Source organism: Microcaecilia unicolor, chromosome 2 (assembly GCF_901765095.1).
Source record: "Microcaecilia unicolor chromosome 2, aMicUni1.1, whole genome shotgun sequence".
NCBI classification, from domain to species: Eukaryota; Metazoa; Chordata; class Amphibia; order Gymnophiona; family Siphonopidae; genus Microcaecilia; species Microcaecilia unicolor.
In genome coordinates, this window is record NC_044032.1 from 548,582,921 (window position 1) to 548,601,896 (window position 18,976).

Consider the following 18,976-nt stretch of genomic DNA (forward strand, 5'->3'; position numbering starts at 1 on the left):
ACCGGCTCTGCTATCCAATCTCGGTTAAGCTCCTGAGGATCCTTTCCTTCTGAACAGGATTCCTTTATGTTTATCCCACACATGTTTGAATTCCGTTACCGTTTTCCTCTCCACCACCTCCCGCGGGAGGGCATTCCAAGCATCCACCACTCTCTCCGTGAAGAAATACTTCCTGACATTTTTCTGAGTCTGCCCCCCTTCAATCTCATTTCATGTCCTCTCGTTCTACCGCCTTCGTATCTCTGGAAAAGGTTCGTTTGCGGATTAATACCTTTCAAATATTTGAACGTCTGTATCATATCACCCCTGTTTCTCCTTTCCTCCAGGGTATACATGTTCAGGTCAGCAAGTCTCTCCTCATACGTCTTGTTACGCAAATCCCATACCATTCTCGTAGCTTTTCTTTGCACCGCTTCGATTCTTTTTACATCCTTAGCAAGATACGGCCTCCAAAACTGAACACAATACTCTAGATGGGGCCTCACCAACGACTTATACAGTCACCCAAAATGTGTATATGTTATCACTTAGCAGCCGACCTTAAACAATCCAGTTTGATCCTAGTGTATCAGACAGGGAAACAGTAAACTCCAATATATGAGCTAGTACTTTATCAAAATGTCATATCTGTGTTTAATAAAGCTATTGTTCTATAACTAGCACATCTATTTAAAATAATTATTACTGGCTGTTAACAAGGCTGCTCTTTTTTTCTGGATCTGCTTTATTAATGTATTGCATGCATACAAAGGTTCCTGCTCATTATACAATACTTAAGGTCGACACAGGAAAGCTTTTGAGATAATTGAATGGCCCTTTCTATTTTCCACTAAAAGACACTTTGGCTTTGGATATACTATTTTTTTATCAGTGAATCAAAGTTAATGGATGATTATTGCCTTTATACACTCTAGGTAGAGGAACCAGACATGGCTACCCATTGTCACATTAGTTATAGAACTATTAACAATCTTGATCCGCTCTCAAGCAAAACATGTTAGGAATAACTTAGGAAATGATTTGCATGTTATTTCATTATATGTCAACGGTTCCTTAATATCTGTGCAGGATCTTCGCTGTTTACCAATACTCAAAGAGATAATTAAATCATTAAAGGGTTCTTTTACTAAGGTGCGCTGAAAAATGGCTTGCGGTAGTGTAGGTGCAGGTTTTGGGTGAGCACCAATCCATTTTTTAGCATGCCTGTAAAAAAGGCCTTTTTTTGCCAAAAATGAACATGCGGCAAAATCAAAATTGGCCGCATGTCCATTTTGGTGTCTGAGACCTTCACTGCCGGGTGGAAATGACCTAGTGCACATCAAATGCCACTTGGTGTGCATCGTTTATGAGTGCCCAAAAATAAAAAATATTTTCAGATGCAGGTATTGGACGCGTGCAAAAATTAAGTTATCACAAGAGCCACACGGTTAGTCAGGCGGTAACTCCATTTTGGTGCGTGTTGGGTGCACATAGATGCTTACGCATCTTAGTAAAAGGGCCCCTCAGTTACATATATGATTATAACTGGTAACTTTCAAACCTCTGTTCTCTCTCCTGTAAAATGGCATTATCAGATGGCATGACCAAAAATATAGGTTTCCAACACTTATTTAGTTTAAATATTTGGGAATTACAATACACAGAGATCCTTCTCACGTTTGTATTCCTCTCAACCATGACAAAATCTTGCAATAGATCCAAACTTAATTCCAACATGGGACAGTATGGCCGTAGCATTGCTAGGATGGGTTAATGTAGCTAAAATGTTAATAGTCCCCAAGTCCTTTTCCTATTCATTCATTTCTAAACATTTCTTTACACAATTTTTAAAAAGTGATATCACAATATATTTGGCAAAGAAAAATTACGTACTCAGTATTGAACCCTCCCCCCACCCTAAAAAATTCTTATAAGGGAGATTTTTGCCTCCTGTTTACGTGGATGTGATTGGTCATAAACATCCATATACCATACATAATATTGAATCACGGTGGATTTCTTCAGGTTTCTTGCTCTCGATATTATTCACAGACAAGCTAAGTAACAGAACTACAGATACTAAACACACATGTATACCCCCATATTCTTATGATCTGTAAAAATATCTATAATTAGACCAACGCATCTTCAAGTTATACAACTTATATTCCATTTAACTGCCATAATAAATAGTTTTAAAAACAATAAATACCGATTATCTCCCATTTTCCTAGCTCTTTGAGAAAGGTCTTTTTGATAACTAAAGTATGACAGGGGTCCTTTTACTAAGCTGAGGTAAAAGGGTGTCTTTGATATGTGCTGAGCTCCCCTTTGACTGCAGCAGGCTACCCGTTGTTCTGGAAAAGAAATGGCTGTGTGGTAAGTGAACTACATGCTGCGTGGCCATTTCTGGGGGGAGCACTTACCGCCACCCATTGAGGTGACAGTAAGGGCTCCCATGCAAAGCCAGCGGTAACTGGGCAGCATGCAGCACTGCCCAATTACCACTGGGCAAGCACTAGCACTGCAAAAATAGAAACTTTTCATAGTAGCGGAAACGGCACACACTAGGGGTGGGAACTACTGACAAAGTCCTGCGGTAGCCCAGCATTAGTTCCAAATTGGCGCATGGTAAGCCTGTTGCCGCACTCCAAACCTTTAGTAAAAGGGTCCCTTAATACACAAATTTAAACGGGCTTACCGCAAGATGTGCTTAGGTGTCACAATCAGTGCGTTCTACCAGCACACTTGAAAATATTTTTTTTAATTTTTATTTGGAGGGGGCATGTCTAGGAAAGAGAGTGGACATTTCAATGCTAATCAGTTAGTGCACTGCACTAAACAGAGCCACAAACAAGGGGTCAAAAGACCCTACACAAAGGCACAAAGAAACTGAAGGGGAAAAGACAACTCCACTTAAACTCACATGGTAGAAACCACAATTAAAGATAAGAAAACCACACAGGAAGGCAGCACAGGACTGGGCTTAGAACCCTAGCTATAAATGAATAGTCCTAACCAAGTCAAATAGACATCAGACAGAGAGGTAGCACAGGGCTGGGCTAGTAGTCCCAGCTAAACAGAAGAACCACCCACTCAAGCACAAACAGAACCAAACAGAGAGGACACTCACAGCTATAAACGAATAATCCTAACTAAGTCAAACAGAAATTACACACAGAGGTAGCTCAAGGCTGAGCTCGTAGTCCCAGCTAAATGGAAGTACTGTCCACTCATGCCACACAGAGTCAGCTCAAGGCTAAGCTAGTAGTCACAGCAAACAGAAGAACCACCCACTCAAACAGAATCAAACAGAAGGGATGCACAGGACTGTGCTAGTAGACACAGCTAACCGGAAGAACGGCCCACTCGTGCCACAAAGAGAGACCACTCAAGGCTGCGCTAGTAGTCACAGCTAAGCAAAAAAGCAATCCACTCAAGCACAACCAGAAATCTCACAAAGAGAACTCAGAAAGCACACAGGAAAAACTCAAGACAAGGCCACACAGAGGAACACTCACGGCTATGCCATACAGAACTCAAGGATAAGGGAAGTCACTCATGAGGGAACACTCTAAGCTGTACCATACAGCACTCAAGGAAAAAGGGAAGCCACTCATAGGAATACACTAGGCTGTGCCATACAGCACTCAAGGGTGAAGGGGAGTCAACTATAGGAATACACTCTAGGCTGTACCATACAGCACTCATGGAAAAGGGAAGCCACTGGCCACACAGGACTCAAAAGTAAAGGGAAACCACTCATAAGAATACACAAGGCTATACTACACAGCACTCAAGGGTAAAGGGAAGCTACTCATAAGAACACACAAGGCTGTGTCACAGAGTTAAACAACAGACACTAGAGAAAGGGAAAAGTAAGCAAACAGGGAAAGCTGCCTTTACATACACAAATCAGATAAGGAGGAATGTTCACAAGAATCAGGAGACAGACACAGCAGACAAAGAGTTAAAGCATGTTAAAGGGAAGGGCTGCTTCTAAAACACATCAGAAAGAAGCAGGGCTCACACTGCAGGCAAAGGTTTAAAGCAAACAAAGGGGAAAACAAACCATGTTCTTACCAGAACTCAGCCAGGAAGGGAAATGAAAGGCAGGCAGAGACAGAGCACACCCAGCTGTATGGGAGCAAGGTAATCAAGGAAAGCAGCTGGGCTGGCAACAACCAGCTCGCTAAACAGTGAAAGGTAACAAGGAAAACCACACAAGGAAACAGAACAGGCTTATGCTGGAGAGCCTAAATAACAAGGAAGGAATCTATCCAGGTTGAAACCAGAGCCACACACAGAAAAACATGTATACTATAATATCTTGCATTCCACAACTACCAAAAATCAGTTCAATGCGGAGCACATACAGGACCCATTTACTCTAGCATTGTTAGCATGTGATAATGCTAGAGACATATGGATTGTCCGATAACTGTTCTAATATTTCTTTTTCATAATATTCCTTATCCAATAGGACTAATGCTCCTCCCTTGTCTGCCTTGCGTATTATAATTTCTTCATCTTTTTGTAGTGATTTTAATGCTCTCTCTTCTTCCTTTGAGAGGTTGTAGCAATGTTAAATTAACTCTCAGCTAACAATACTATAAAGTGATATCATCCTCCAAATTTCTAAAATAGGTCTTCAATTTCTTTCAAAATATCTGTTGGTGAACTATTCTATTCTCGAGATACCTTATATGGGAATATTAAATTGAATAAATATTTTATATTGTCCAGGGAAATAAGAGTTAAGTCATTTCTCTGAGGTGTATTATTACTGATGGAAGGAAATATTAATAAATCTAATCTAATTTATTCTGTTATTTTGTAGACCACACTGGTCCCAATGGAAGGTTCAAGGCGGTTTACCTAGTAAGATAACTCATTACTTAATGAGGAATTACGTACTCAAATAGGACACTAATATATTAGACTAAAATTTTCCAAAAAGCAAAGTTTTGAGTTTCTTTCAAAACCACATGTAGTTCCTTCCATTCGTATTTGCCTAGGAAGACTATTCCAAATTGTGAATACTCGATAAGAGAATAAGGCATCAAAGTGTTGTTCAAATGCAGGAAACTTTAACTGAAAGGAATCACACAATCTGGACGATGAGGAAAAAAAAATCTGAGAATACTTGAATAAGAAATTCAGTGGTATTGCCATACAAAACATGAAATATTATACAAACAGATTTGAACACTATACGTGCCTTAATAGGAAGCCAAATAAGTTACTCAAAATATAGAGAAACACTGTCAATTTTTTTCAAATAAAAAATTAATCAAACAGCAGTGTTCTGAATTAGTTGAAGTTTATATAATTTAAACATCTGAGCTATTAGTGCAAAGTATGGCTCAGAGAACTAGGACCTGAGTAGAGCTGTTTAGACAAAAGAAAGCGCGTCTCCATAAACTTTTAATCTGGGAATCAAAAGAGACTATGTCCATAGAAGATTTTATGAATCAAAGAACAAAAGTGACTCTTGTTTCTAATGGAAGCCAATGTAATTTTGGTAATAAGAGGGTAACCCTATCAAATTTTCAGAAATCACATAAAAGATGTACTGCTGTTTTCTGAAGGGTTTTGTAATCTCTTCCACATTCTCTCTCTGTTCAGTCAGCATATGAAAGCCTGAACAATGATATTAAAATGACTGAACTCAAAGAATTTATGAATCCCAAATAATTGTCTCACTCTCTTAATCACTTTCTTGGACAATAAATTAACCTGTGCGATCTAGATCAAACAATACAATATGGGACCATTTTATTAAGCTGTGGTAAAAGGGGCCCTGTGCTAGCGGAGATGGCCATTTCTGCTGCACACCAGGGCCCCTTTTACCACAGTGAGTATAACGCCCCCCAAAAAGAAATGGTTGTGTGGCCATTTTGAAGGAAGCACTTACCACCATCTATTAAGATGGCAGTAAGAGCTCCCGCGTTAACCTGACGGTAACTGGGCAGTACATGGTGCTGCCCAATTACCACCAGATAAACCCCTGCAGAAATATTTTTCAAATATTTCTGCTAATGTTGGAAATGCCGCATGCTGGGGGTGGAACTACCGCTGGTGCAGGCATAATGCCAGCAGTAGTTCCAGATTGCTGCATAGCAACCCTTTAGTAAAAAGGCCCCTATAATTCTTAATGCAGATTCCAAAGGAAAATCTACTCCACTGATAATTTATTGAAACTTAATACTATTTAAACCAAGCTGTTATATTTCAAGAACTCTTTGCGAGATATTTCCAAGTTTATTACTCTAAGGTCTGGTGAACAAATTAATTATAAGGCTTTCGAATCTTAGGATTTATAATGGGTTCTCAATTGACAATGGAGTGTCAGTTAAATAATTTGAGCAAGAAATTCTTTTTTCAAATTGCATTAGTTAAGCGGGATCAGATCCCTTTTTATTTCCAGAATATTTTCATCTGTTAGTTCAAGCAAGAATTCTATCTCAAATAGATTATTGCAAGAGGATTGTGAAAACATGCAAGAAGACCTTATGAGCCTGGGAGACTGGGCATCCAAATGACATTTAATGTGAGCAAGTGCAAAGTGATGCATGTGGGAAAGAGGTACCTGAACTATAGCTATGTGATGCAAGGTTCCACATTAGAAGTCAATGACCAGGAAAAGGATCTAGGTATCATTAATGATACGTTGAAACCCTCTGCTCAGTGTGCAGCGGCGGTTAAGAAGGAGAAATTAGATCTTACCTGATAATTTTCTTTCCATTAGTTCTTCACACTATTCCAGGACAAGTGGGTAGTTATGTCCATCGACCAGCAGGTGGAGATAGAAAATCCAGAACTGAGCACTACTGCCTAGCCACCCAATTCCTCAGTATTGTACATAAGCCAGCAGAAATCCTTGCTCAAAGCCCACCTCTTCAATGTCGCCTTCGGCACCTAACCACTACACCTCTATTCAGGAAATCTTGACTGCCCCAACTTGACATTTTGTCCTTTAGATTGTAAGCTCCTTCGAGCAGGGACTGTCCTTCTTTGTTAAACTGTACAGCGCTGCGTAACCCTAGTAGCGCTCTAGAAATGGTAAGTAGTAGTAGTAGAAAACCAACCTAAATGCATGAACAGCAACCAACCAACAAACAAGGCAAAAAAAAAAAAAAACCCAAACCAACGACAGGATCCAGAACAGTGAGCAGGGCAGTCAGAAGCAAAATATCCCGAAAACACCGGGAGGGCCACTGGAATAGTGTGAAGAACTAATGGAAAGAAAATTATCAGGTAAGACCTAAATTCTCCTTCCATTACGTTCTATCCCACTAATCCACGACAAGTGGGATGTTCAAAAGCAATCCCTGCAAGGGTTGGACATCGGCCCCTGCTGCTCTTAAGATCACCGCCCCAAAGGACGCATCTGACCGCGCAGCAACATCCACCCTATAATGCTTGCTGAAAGAATGCAACGATGACTACGTCGCAGCCCTGCAAATGTCTACCAGAGAAGACAAAGACGTCTCTGCCCATGTTGTCGCCACACGCCTAGTCGAGTGGGCCTTCAAACTCAAAGGCGAAGTCTTCCATGCCAGGAGGTAGGTGGACGACACCGCCTCCCTCAACCAGCAGGCAATGGACGCTTTGGAGGCCATTAGGCCCAACTTCTGTTTACCCAACAAAACAAACAATCAACCGAGCGACAAAACTTGTTAGTCGCCTCCAGATACCAGATAAGAACTCTTCAAACATCCAGAAGCCACAAGGACGCATACTGGCTCCCCACGTCCTGCCGATGAAAGAAAGGCAGCTCTACCGACTAAGATGAAATTCCTAGACCACCTTGGGCAGAAAAGACGGCACTGTTCGTAGAGACACCCTCCCTCCAAAAAACGGAGAAAGGGGTCCGTGCAAGAGAGCGCCTGGAGCTCAGAAACGCGATGGGCTGAAGCGATAGCCACCAAAAATACTGCCTTCAGAGTAAGATCCTGCAGGGAAGCTTGACGAAGAGGCACAAAGGGAGGATGCTGAAGTGCTCCAAGTACCAGATTGAGATCCCAGTCAAGACAGGGAGCCCGGAAGGGCGGTCATAGACGATCCACTCCTTTCAGAAAACAGACCACATCTGTGTGAGCCGCCAGCAAAGAATTGCACAAGTGTCCTCGGAAGCAGGCCAAGGCCGCCAACTGGACCTTCAAGGACCCCAGCGCTAAGACCTTGTGCACCCCCAACTGCACCAAAGTGGGAGGGATCTTCCGTGGCTAATGGTCCCTGCCGGAGAAGACCCCTCTCCTGAGGAAGCCGCAGTGGCTGGCAGTCCAGAAGACTGATGAGGTCAGCATACCAAGGACACCTGGGCCAATCTGGAGCCACCAAAATCACTCTGCTGCGATGAATCGCTACTCTTCTTAGCAAATGGCCCAACACCAGCCAAGGAGAAAAGACATACGGTACTCCCTCTACCGGCCACGGTTGAAGTTTGGCATCCAGACCTAACAAATCCTGCTCGCTGTGACAACTGAGGAACTGTGGAACCTTGGCATTGTCCTTCATGGCCATCAGGTTCATGTAAGCTCTTTAAGCAGGGACTGTCTTTCTTCTATGTTTGTGCAGCGCTGCGTAAGCCTTGTAGCGCTATAGAAATGCTAAATAGTAGTAGTAGTAGAAGGCCCCAACGCTGCAGTACTAGTTGGAACGCCGCAGCAGACAGCTCCCATTCACCGGGATCCAAAACATGATGAATGAGAAAGTCAGCTTCTATGTTGAGAACCCCGGCAATTTGAGCGACTGAGAGGTAGGGTAGGTGCCGCTCCGCCCAGACCATCAAGAGGCCGGATTCCCTGGCCAGACGGCTGCTGCGGGTCCCCACTACCTGTTGATATAAGCTACAGTCATTGCATTGTCGGAGAAGACTCGGACCACTGTCCCCTTCAGGAATGAGAGAAATGACTTCAGGGCTAGCCGCACCGCCCAAAGCAGGGGCGTAGCTACGGGTGAGCCTGGGTGGGTCTGGTGAAAGACTCTCCGAGCTCTTTCACCAGATTACTCAAGTCCTCGCCAAACAGTAACTTCCCCCGAAAGGGCAGCTTGACCAACCGGGCTTTGGACGCTGCATCCGCAGACCACGCCTGGAGCCACAACTGTTGCCTTGCGGAGACTGCCAACGACATACCCTTGACCGAAGCCCTAAGCATATCATACACGGCGTCCGCTAGATAAGCGAGACCTGCCTCCATCCTAGCTGCCCGCGAGCCACTCCTGGCCCCCGACCTTTGATGCCATTGCAGAAAGGCACGGGCCACAAAGGAACTGCAAATCGCAGCCTGCAAGCCCAAGGCAGCCACCTCAAAGGCCTGTTTCAGGGCCTGCTCCAATTTCCTATCCTGAAGATCCTTTAAGGCCACCCCGCCTTCTACAGGCAAGGTCGTCTTCTTGGTGACCGCTGTCACCAAAGAATCCACCTTAGGAAAGCCCAACTTCTCCCTTTCCTCTGGAACCAAAGGGTAAAGAGGGGCCATGGCTCTCCTCACTCGCAGACCCGCCTTGGGGGTATTCCACTCTGCAGAGATTAAATCCTGAATATCTGGATGCATCGGGAATGCCTTAGAGGGACCCCTAAGCCCCCGCATGGGACCAGACTGCTGGGAACCTGAAGAATCCCCCCCCCCCCCACCAGGTTAAGATATGGACAGAGCCGATAAGGACTCTGAAATTAACGCACCCAATTCATCTTTTTGAAAAAGCCGGAGCACCCGAGGTTCATCCCCGTCTCCCGAGAGGAGCTCCCCATCCTCTAAAGGCTCCAGGACTGAAGGGCCCCCCGATGAAGTGGACACCATGTCTGATCCCAGAGAAACAGGTGAACAACCCTCCAAAGGGTCGTCCAACAGGATAGGCCAAAGTCTCTTGGGAGGAGGAGGAGGGGCTGTCCGACTCCGCACCCCCAGGACCCCTGGAGTAGGCAGAGCAGTTCCCCCCCCCCCCCCCCCGCCTTCAATAAAAATGCTGGTGCATTAACAAGACAAATTCAGGGGAAAAAGGCATACCCTGATCAGGTAAGACCCCCTGCTGCGACTGCCCCTTTCTCTGCCAGCGGCAAAGCACGTTCCCTGACTGCAGAGAACAAAATGGCGAAGTTCCTGCCTCCGCCAGAGAAGAGTCGCCAAGAGATCCCCCCAGGGACCCAGAGCGCTGATACAGGCCCGTTATCTCCAAAGAAAGGCCACCAGGATCTCCTCCTCCATTCGGGGACACCAGTCTGAACACCGTGCAGCGGCCCGAGGAGGAACGTCTACCCCCACAGGAGGAGCAGCGCTTCACCACCTCAGCGGGGACCAACATGTCACCGCGCCAAAAATACCCGGTCAGAGGCCCGACTCACAAGAGCGCACTGCAAGCCTGCTAACTTGCTCCCTCTTCTTCTTCTTTTTTTTTTTTACTTTTGGCGCTAGTGTTTAATAGAAAAAAAGGCGCACCGCGGGGAACCGCACGACCGATACTACGCCTGCTAACAGATCCCCAACTCACCATCTGGATCCTGAAACAGGGTGTGCACCCCCCGAACTCTCCAACCTCCTCACCTCCCCAGCCAGAACCGACACCGCTGGATTAGAGCCGTTCTGATATGGCCAGAAGAAACGTGGCTCTCTCTCTCTTTTTTTTTTTTTTTTTTTTTTGTTGGTTGCTGCACAGAACACTACAAGAGAGACTCGGGGGGGGGGGGAAATAAAGGGAAGAAAGCCTGCAGGCGGGTGCAAGACAGGGACCCAGCACCACCAGGTATGTCTAAATTTCCTCAGGTGTGACTCAACTGGGAACCAGTCACCAACCGGACCAGGAGAAACCAACTGGAACACAGAGAGAAATGAAGTAGGTCCATCCACCTGCTGGAGATAGAAGATACTTAGGAACTGGGCGGCTAGCACATGGCTAGGTAGTAGTGCTCAGTTCTGGATTTTCTATCTCCCCCTGCTGGTTGATGGACATAACTACCCACGTGTCCTGGAATAGTGGGATAGAACATAATGGAAAGCAAATAGAAAGTTAGATATTATTAGGAAAGGAACAGAAAGCAAAAATGAGGATGTTATAATGCCTTTGTATCATTCTATGCTGCGACTGCCCCTTGAATACTGTGTGCAATTCTGGTCACCACATCTCAAAAAATATATAGTGGAATTAGAAAAGGTACAGAAAAGGGTGACAAAAATGATAAAGGGGATGGGACAACTTCCCATTGAAGAAAGACTAAAGTAACTAGGGCTCTTCAGCTTGAAGAAAAGATGGCTGAGGGAAATATGATAGAGGTATATAAAATAATGAGTGGAGTGGAATGGGTAGACATGAATCACTTGTTTACTCTTTCCAAAAATACTGGGACTAGGGGGCACGCAATGAAGCTATAAAGTAGTACATTTAAAACAAATAAAAGAACATATTTCTTTACTCAACGTGTAATTAAATTCTGGAATTCATTGCCAGAGAATGTGATAAATTCCATAAGCCATTATTAAGATGGACTTAGAAAAGTCCACTGCTTATTTCTAGGATAAGTAGCATAAAATGTATTGTACTGTTTGGGGATCTTGCCAGGCACTTGCAACTTGGATTGGCCACTGTTGGAAACAGGATACTGGGCTTGATGGACCTTCGGTCTGTCCCAATATGGCTACGCTTATGTTCTTATGTTTTCCGTCTATGTAGATATGCACCGAAAACTGTATAATAGGTTACAACTTTAGCAAAATAGAGTGGCAAAATTAATATATAGAAGTTAGACATTTGATCATGTAACCCCCTTGCTTAGAGATCTGCACTGGGTTACCAGTTGAAGCACGAGTTTAAGGTAACGTGCCTAATGTTTAAAATTATCAGTGGATGTTGTCCTCCTGCCCATGCTCAGTGATTGACTTTCCCCACTGCCCAATCTGCCTCTCATTTTGCATCTTTATTAAGATTAGGTTTTTCAACGGCTAAATGTGTTCACATTAAATGCATTCTTTTATTTCCTTTAATTAACAATCAAGTAAAATCTGGAACTTAATTCCATTTCAGATTTGGAGCACATCTTATTACTTGCAATTCTGGAAAGCTTTAGAGACTTATTTTTCAGTAAATATTTTGAGTCTGTTTAGTAAGTGTTCTATTGTAGTTGATTTTGTAACCCACTTTGATTTCATTTTGATATAAGAAGGTTAAAAATGCTGGAATAGAATAGAATAGATATTTAAACTTGACATAATGAACCTGGAGTTGAACTTAACACAAAAATTTAGTCTTCTCCTTGTTCCGTTTTAACATAGGGACTTAACCCAACTTTTCACTTCATCAAAAAATCTCTGGGGGGTATTCTATAATGATTCTCAAAAATGGGCACCTGAAAAGATTGGTGGCTAAGTGCTATTGTAGTGCTTAAAACTAGTTTCCATGACCAACTCTGGGCGCCAGACTTATAACTGGTGTAATCCCAGCACCGAAGTTGGGCATGGAGGCCCATTATTCTGTAACACCCAACTTTTTGGAATGTCCCCTGACACTCCAGTGCCCTCCCATGGCCACCCCCCATTTTGGACTGCATGCTATGAGATTTAGGCACCAAACATTACAGGATGCAGTCAGCCAGATGCATGTGCTAATCCTGATGCCAATTAACATCAATAGTTGGTTGTTAGCATCCAATTATTGCTCATTAATGGATCGTTAGCCAATTAAATGGTATACACATTTAGAAGCGCACCATATATAGAATCCAGGGATCTCTATAATGTTATCATATTTTGCCAATGGGAGCCAATAACGTAATAGCATCTGCATGTATAACACTCTCACACCCTTATTGGTTAAACATCTCTCCCCAATATGAAAAAGATTGGGGAGAGTGGAGGACCATAAGGCACTCCACATTTGACAACCCATGAGTTTGGTAACCCCTAGGAGTCTTAAACCCTCTGGATTCTCCCCTTCAGAAAATTTTCAAACAAATTAGGAACTTAATTTGTAATTTCTCCACCTAAATCAAATGCAGATGATAATCAAACTGCATAAGAGGATTTCAGTTTTCTTACTAATAAATTTCAGTATTGAAATGCTCTGAACACGTGATTGAGTCATGAAGGATTTTATGTAACTCCAGATATTACATAGAAATGGAATGGATGCAATAAGTTTGTAACTTGAGGGTAAACTAACATGCAACTGGGATTAAAAAAGATTTGGACAAATTTTGAAGATAAAATCAATAATGGCTTTTAAGGTAGACTTCTATCCCTGAAGGTAGGTATCATGGCATCTTACTATTTTGGGTGGATTTTGACAGATACTTGTGACCTGGATTGGCCACTGTAGGAAGCAGGCTAGATGGACTGTTGTCTGACCCAGTATTGAAATTCTTATGTTCTTGAACGCTTTAATCCACTCCTGCTGCCTTCAGATTTTCAGGTGTTCTTTTACTAAACCACAGTAAAACGTGTCCTGCAGTAGTGTGGGCACGTGTTTTGGGTGGGTGCTGAGCCATTTTTTCACCACAGCTGGGAGAATGGGCTTTTTTTTAATGGGCCGGGAAATGGACGTGCGCTGAAATTGAACCTAGAACGTGCCTATTTACAACCTGAGCCCTTACCGCCACCCATTGACCTAGCAGTAAGGGATCACAGGCTACCTGTGCGTTAACCGAGCAGCGCACACCAACTGTTGATTACTGCCAGGACGTTCCCACTGTAGAAAAATAGAAAATTATTTTCTACCGCAGGATTTGGCGCATGCCAAACTCATAATTACCTCTGGGCGCAAACGTTAGCCTGGCAGTAGTGACGATTGGCTTGCGCTACCTGTGCATTAGCCCTCCCGCGCCTAGTAAAAGGGCCCCCTCAATGTTGTTGCAGATTTACCCCTCTGTCTATGCCCTGACTCTTCCTGTCAATGTTTAATCCATTTTACCCCTCTCAATGTTCTCTTTTCATTTTGGTGCTGCACTGCCCTTTCCACTCCCTTGGTGTATTCATTTTTCCCCTTTGCCCCTCTTATGGTGCAGTTTAGTGTTTAATAAACAGTGACCTAATGCCCTGAGCTCATAATGAATGCAGGGGATAATGAAAACATATAGTATTTTTGGTACTATGCACATAAAATATACATCCAATATCTAACAGCAGACACTTTCTATACACAATGACAAAAATGCATTTTTAAGTTGAGTTTGTATTCTTGTCTCATTATAATTTGTATATAAGCAAAATCAGAGCAATTCTATATGCTTGCACCTACAGGTAGGTGCCACTTATACACGTCAAAGGTGCCATTAATTGATAGTTAGGTATCTATGTGCACCAGGCACTATTCTATAAAGTAGCTCATTATTTCCCATGTTGGTCCTGGAGTACCTCCCTTGCCAGTCAGGCTTTCAGGATATCCACAAATCAATGTGCATGAAAGAGATTTGCATATAATGGAGGCAGTGTATGCAAATCAATTTCATGCAATTCTGATGAATATTCTGAAAACTGACTTGCAAGGGGGTATTCCATGACCAGCACGAGAAACACTGAGGGTAGCGCCTAAGTGCCATAAGGTAGATTCAGTAGATGGTGTCAGTAGATGGTGCCCAAAGTTAGGTGCTAGGATGATGCGCACTAAGCGTAAATTCTAAAAAAGACAGTTTTGTGTGGAACTCTCTTTATAGCATTCTCTCCCTCTCTCTCTCTCATATGTACCTTCCTGCTGTCACCCATTCTCTCTCTGTCTCTCATATGTACCCCCCTGCCATCACCTATTCTCTCTGTTCTCATATGTGCCCCCCGCTGTCACCCATTCTCTCTCTCCCTCTCTCTCTCATATGTACCCCCTGCTGTCACCCATTCTCTCTCATATGTACCTCCCTACTGTTACCCATTCTCACTCTCTCTCTCTTATATGTACCCCCCTGCCGTCACCCATTCTTTCTTTCTCTGTTTCTCATATGTACCCCCTGCTGTTGTACTGTTGTTTGATTCTGAGGGAACTGGTCTTCTTGTTAAGCTGTGCCTCTGGGCACAGCCTTGAGCCCTGTGTGTGTGGTTTTGGTTTGAATCTGTATGGATTACTTTCCTGTTAGGTTTGCTCTCAAGCAAAGCCCTCTTCTGTTTCCCTGTGTGTGTGTGGTTCTGGTTTAAACCTGTATGGATTACTTCCCTGTTAGCTTTGCTTCCGAGCAAAGCCCTGTTCTGTTTTTCTGTGTGTGTGGTTCTGGTTTCAACCTGAATGGATTACTTCCTTGTTATTTAGGCTTTCCAGCATAAGCTTGTTCTGTTTCCTTGTGTGGTTTCCCTTGTTACCTTTCACTGTTCAGAGAGCCAGTTGTTGCCAGCCCAGCTGCTTTCCTTGATTACTTTGCTTCCATGCAGCTGTGTGTGCTCTGTCAGCTCTGTCTCTGCCTACCTTTCCTTTCCCTACCCAGTTGTGTGCTGGTTGAGTCTGGTAAGAACATTGTTTGTTTTTCCCTTTGTTTGCTTTAAACTGTTGACTGCAGAGTAAGCCCTGTTTCTTTATGCCTTATGTATTAGAAGCAGCCCTTCCATTTAGCTGCTTTACTCTGTCTATTGTGTCTGTCTCCTGATTCTTGTGAGCATTGTTCTTTATCTGATTTGTCTATGTAAAGACAGCTTTCCCTGTTTGCTTGCTTTTTCCTTTGTCTCTAGGTCTGTTATTTGGACTTGTGGCACAGCCTTGTGTATTCCTATAAGTGGCTTCCCTTTATCCTTGAGTACTGTGTGGCTGTTACGATTTAGCCTATGTTCATGCTCTCATTCATCTCGCCACATGGTGGCTGCTGTGGACTGACTAGTTGCTGTTTTACATGTTCCAGAAGATATTCCAGTCCGGTCCGGATCTTCCAGCCGTCCAGTTTGTCTTGGGGATTTTTGGAACTTAGCAGCACCCTTACCTGGGAACCCCTTGTATGTTCGCCTTTATTAACCACCTGGAAACTTTCTGCTTTGCCTTGCAACAGAGGGTCCTCAGAGGAGTTTCATTCACTGAGAGTTTGTTGCAGTGCTTCTGAGTTATTTCCGGTTTTCAGCTTTGAACCCTGCTTGTCTCCTGGTTTATTCTACTGTCTGCTGCCTGCCTAAGACCTGGCTTGTCTGCTGGTTTATTCTACTGTCTGTTGCCTGCCTAAGACCCAGCTTGTCTGCTGTCTGCGGTTGGTCCTGGTTCCTGCTCGCCTGCCTTGCTGTCCATGTATATTCCTTTCCCCTCTGACCCTCAGTCCCTGTTCAGCCTAGTTGGTATCCAGTCCCTGCCCTGTCTGGTAAGTTCTACCAGCTGCCTGCACCCAGTGGCTCAACTCCTGGGGAATGGCGGGCAAGTGCATGTGAAGTCTAGCTGTTTCTGTCAGAATTCTGCCTTGTCTCTGGTGTTTGGGTGGTTCTCCTGCTGCTGCCAGTTATTGGTAGTGGTCCAAGGGCTCACCATTCCTGACAGTTCTGACAGCCTTGTGTATTCTTATGAGTGGCTTCCCTTTATTCTTGAGTGCCTAGTGGCACATCCTTGAGTATTCTTTTGAGTGACTTCTCTTTTCCCTGAGTACTGTATGGTACAGCTCAGAGTGTTCCTATGAATGACTTCCTTTTTTCTTTGAGTGCTGTGTGGCACAGCCATGAGTGTTCCTTTACTATGGCCGTGTGGCCTTGTCTTGAGTTATTCCTGTGTGATTCTGTTGAGTACTCTCGTGAGTTTCTGTTTGTGTTTGAGTGAGTTGCTCTTTCATTTAGGTGTGACTACTAGCGCAGACTTGAGCGGTCTCTCTGTGTGGCATGAATGGGCTGTTCTTTCATTTAGCTGTATCTAGTAGCTCAGCCCTAAGTGTCCTCTCTGTTTTGCTTCTCTTTGTGTTTGAGTGGGTTGCTCTTTTGTTTAGCTGTGACTCCTAGCACAGCCTTGAGCGGTCTCTCTGTGTGGCACAAGTGGGCTGTTCTTCCGTTTAGCTGTGTCTACTAGCTCAGCCTTGAGCATCCTCTCTGTCTGAGTGGGTGGTTCTGTTAGCTGTGACTACTAGCTCAGCCTTGAGCTGCTTCTCTGTGTGGTACGAGTGGACAGCTCTTCCGTTTAGCGGGACTACTAGCACAGCCCTGAGCTACCTCTCTGTGTGGTTTCTGTTTGTCTGGTTAGGACTATTCATTTATAGCTGTGGTTTTAGCACAGTCCTGATCATCCTCTCTGTTTGGTTTGGTTTGGTTCTGTTTGTGTTTGAGTGGGTGGTTCTTCTGTTTAGCTGTGACTACTAGCTCAGCCTTGATTGCCTTTCTGTGTGGCATGAGTGGACAGCTCTTCTGTTTAGCTGGGACTACTAGCTCAGCCCTGAGCTACCTCTCTGTATGATGTCTGACTTGGTTAGGACTAGTCGTTTATAAATGTGGTTCAAAGCACAACCTGTGCTGCCTCCCTGTCTGGTTTTCTTATCTTTTACTTGTGGTTTCTACCATGCGAGTCTAAGTGGGGTTGTCTTTTCCCCTTCAGTTTGTTTGTGTCTGTGTGTAGTGTCTTTTGACCCCTTGTTTGTGGCTTGTTTAGTGCAGTGTGTGTGCACTGCTTGAGTAGTACTTGCTCAAGAGATCCGTTCTGTTTCTTTTCCATTCCCTCTAGTATGAGTGGGTTCCAATTCGCCCTTGTGGCCCGTAAGCTTGGACTCTGTTACGTATGGGTTCCAGTTCGGCCTTGCAGGCTTATGAGTGTCCTTCCTTTGTTCCTGGTTCCGCTTTTGTAAGTTCCGTTCCTGGTTTTCACTTTAGCCAGGCTCTGGTTTCACCTTATCTTGAGTGTGCTCTGTGTATTTACCATGTCTGGTATCTTGTTTGTATCAGTGCTTGGTTTGCCTCTGCTCTGCGCCTCCCCAGAGGACTCCAAGGGCTCACCATCCCAGGTTCCATGACACCATGAGGTTTGAGCCATGCGGCACTGGAAGTCAAAGTTGATCTCATGGTATTAAGTTTCATTTGACTTTGATACCACAGGAACAGCCTCAACTTCCGATGCCGCACAGCTCAAGCTCCCAGTTAGACCAGGTGCGGCACAGAAATGGATCTTATGAGTGGACTTCAATTGGAGCTTCTGCGGGCCAAGAGACTGAGTTTTCCAGGCTGGATTTTGGCCTGCAAGCCACAGGTTGGAGAAGTCTGGTCTATAAAATGGTATAAATTGAATGGCTCACTTGGTGAATCTAGATGTATCCACTTACTGACATGGCGTAAGATGGTGTGCCTACAATGGATGCACCAATGCTGACTTAAACTACTATTCTATAACCAGAATCCTGGCACCAGCATTAGAGCACCAAGACTGAGATGCCAATTTGTAGAATCACCTTGTATAAATTTCAGTTTGCAGACACTATACTAATATAACAATAGAACAATTAGTAAGCAGTAAAATAGAATTACCAAATACAGTCCGGGCTGGAACGGATTCCTTGTTTATCCAAAATGACACTTGTGAGAGTATTACTGTCATGATACAAGGGATATAAGTCTGAATTACAAAATAACCCATCTTTCGCCTGAGGTGGAAATAAACTGTCATAACAATGTATTCACCTAAAAAAAATAAAGAGAAACAAAAATCTCAAAACATAATTCAGTGCATTCAACTTTGTATGTTTGCAGTTTTTAATTTGAATGTGAAACAAATAATTGATCTTCAGTGCTTAGCAAAATTATAATTATGTTTCTTCAAATTTCCCATGAAGCACAAAATTAAAAGTGTGGTATCTCTATATGAAAAGTAGCATGCTCCATAGTTGCCTATTTAACTTGGTTGAATGGACACATTGGCTGACATAGTGGCCATGGCATAGCTCAGTGCCAGAAGGCTATATCTCCCCAAAAACCAATGGCAGACACTAACAGACTGGAAGTCAAGTACTCTGCAGAAAGATAAAATGGTGATATCCAAGGGCAGATAAAGTAGCACAGCGTAACATCGTTATAGCTCCAAGCGAGTTAATTCTGACAATTTGGTGGTGGACTCCTACCCTCCAGGAAGATGACAGGTACCTAGA

At 43.8% G+C, this 18,976-nt stretch overlaps 1 protein-coding gene across 1 annotated transcript in view; it reads right to left on the reverse strand.

Moving 5' to 3' along the window:
* Window positions 1-18,976, reverse strand: part of GABRA4 (gamma-aminobutyric acid type A receptor alpha4 subunit) — a 237,984-nt gene that overhangs the window by 94,354 nt on the left and 124,654 nt on the right. Inside the window, exon 7 of the mRNA XM_030191346.1 lies at window positions 18,360-18,512. Coding sequence (XP_030047206.1) covers window positions 18,360-18,512 — 153 coding nt within the window. The remainder of the gene's footprint in view (window positions 1-18,359; window positions 18,513-18,976) is intronic.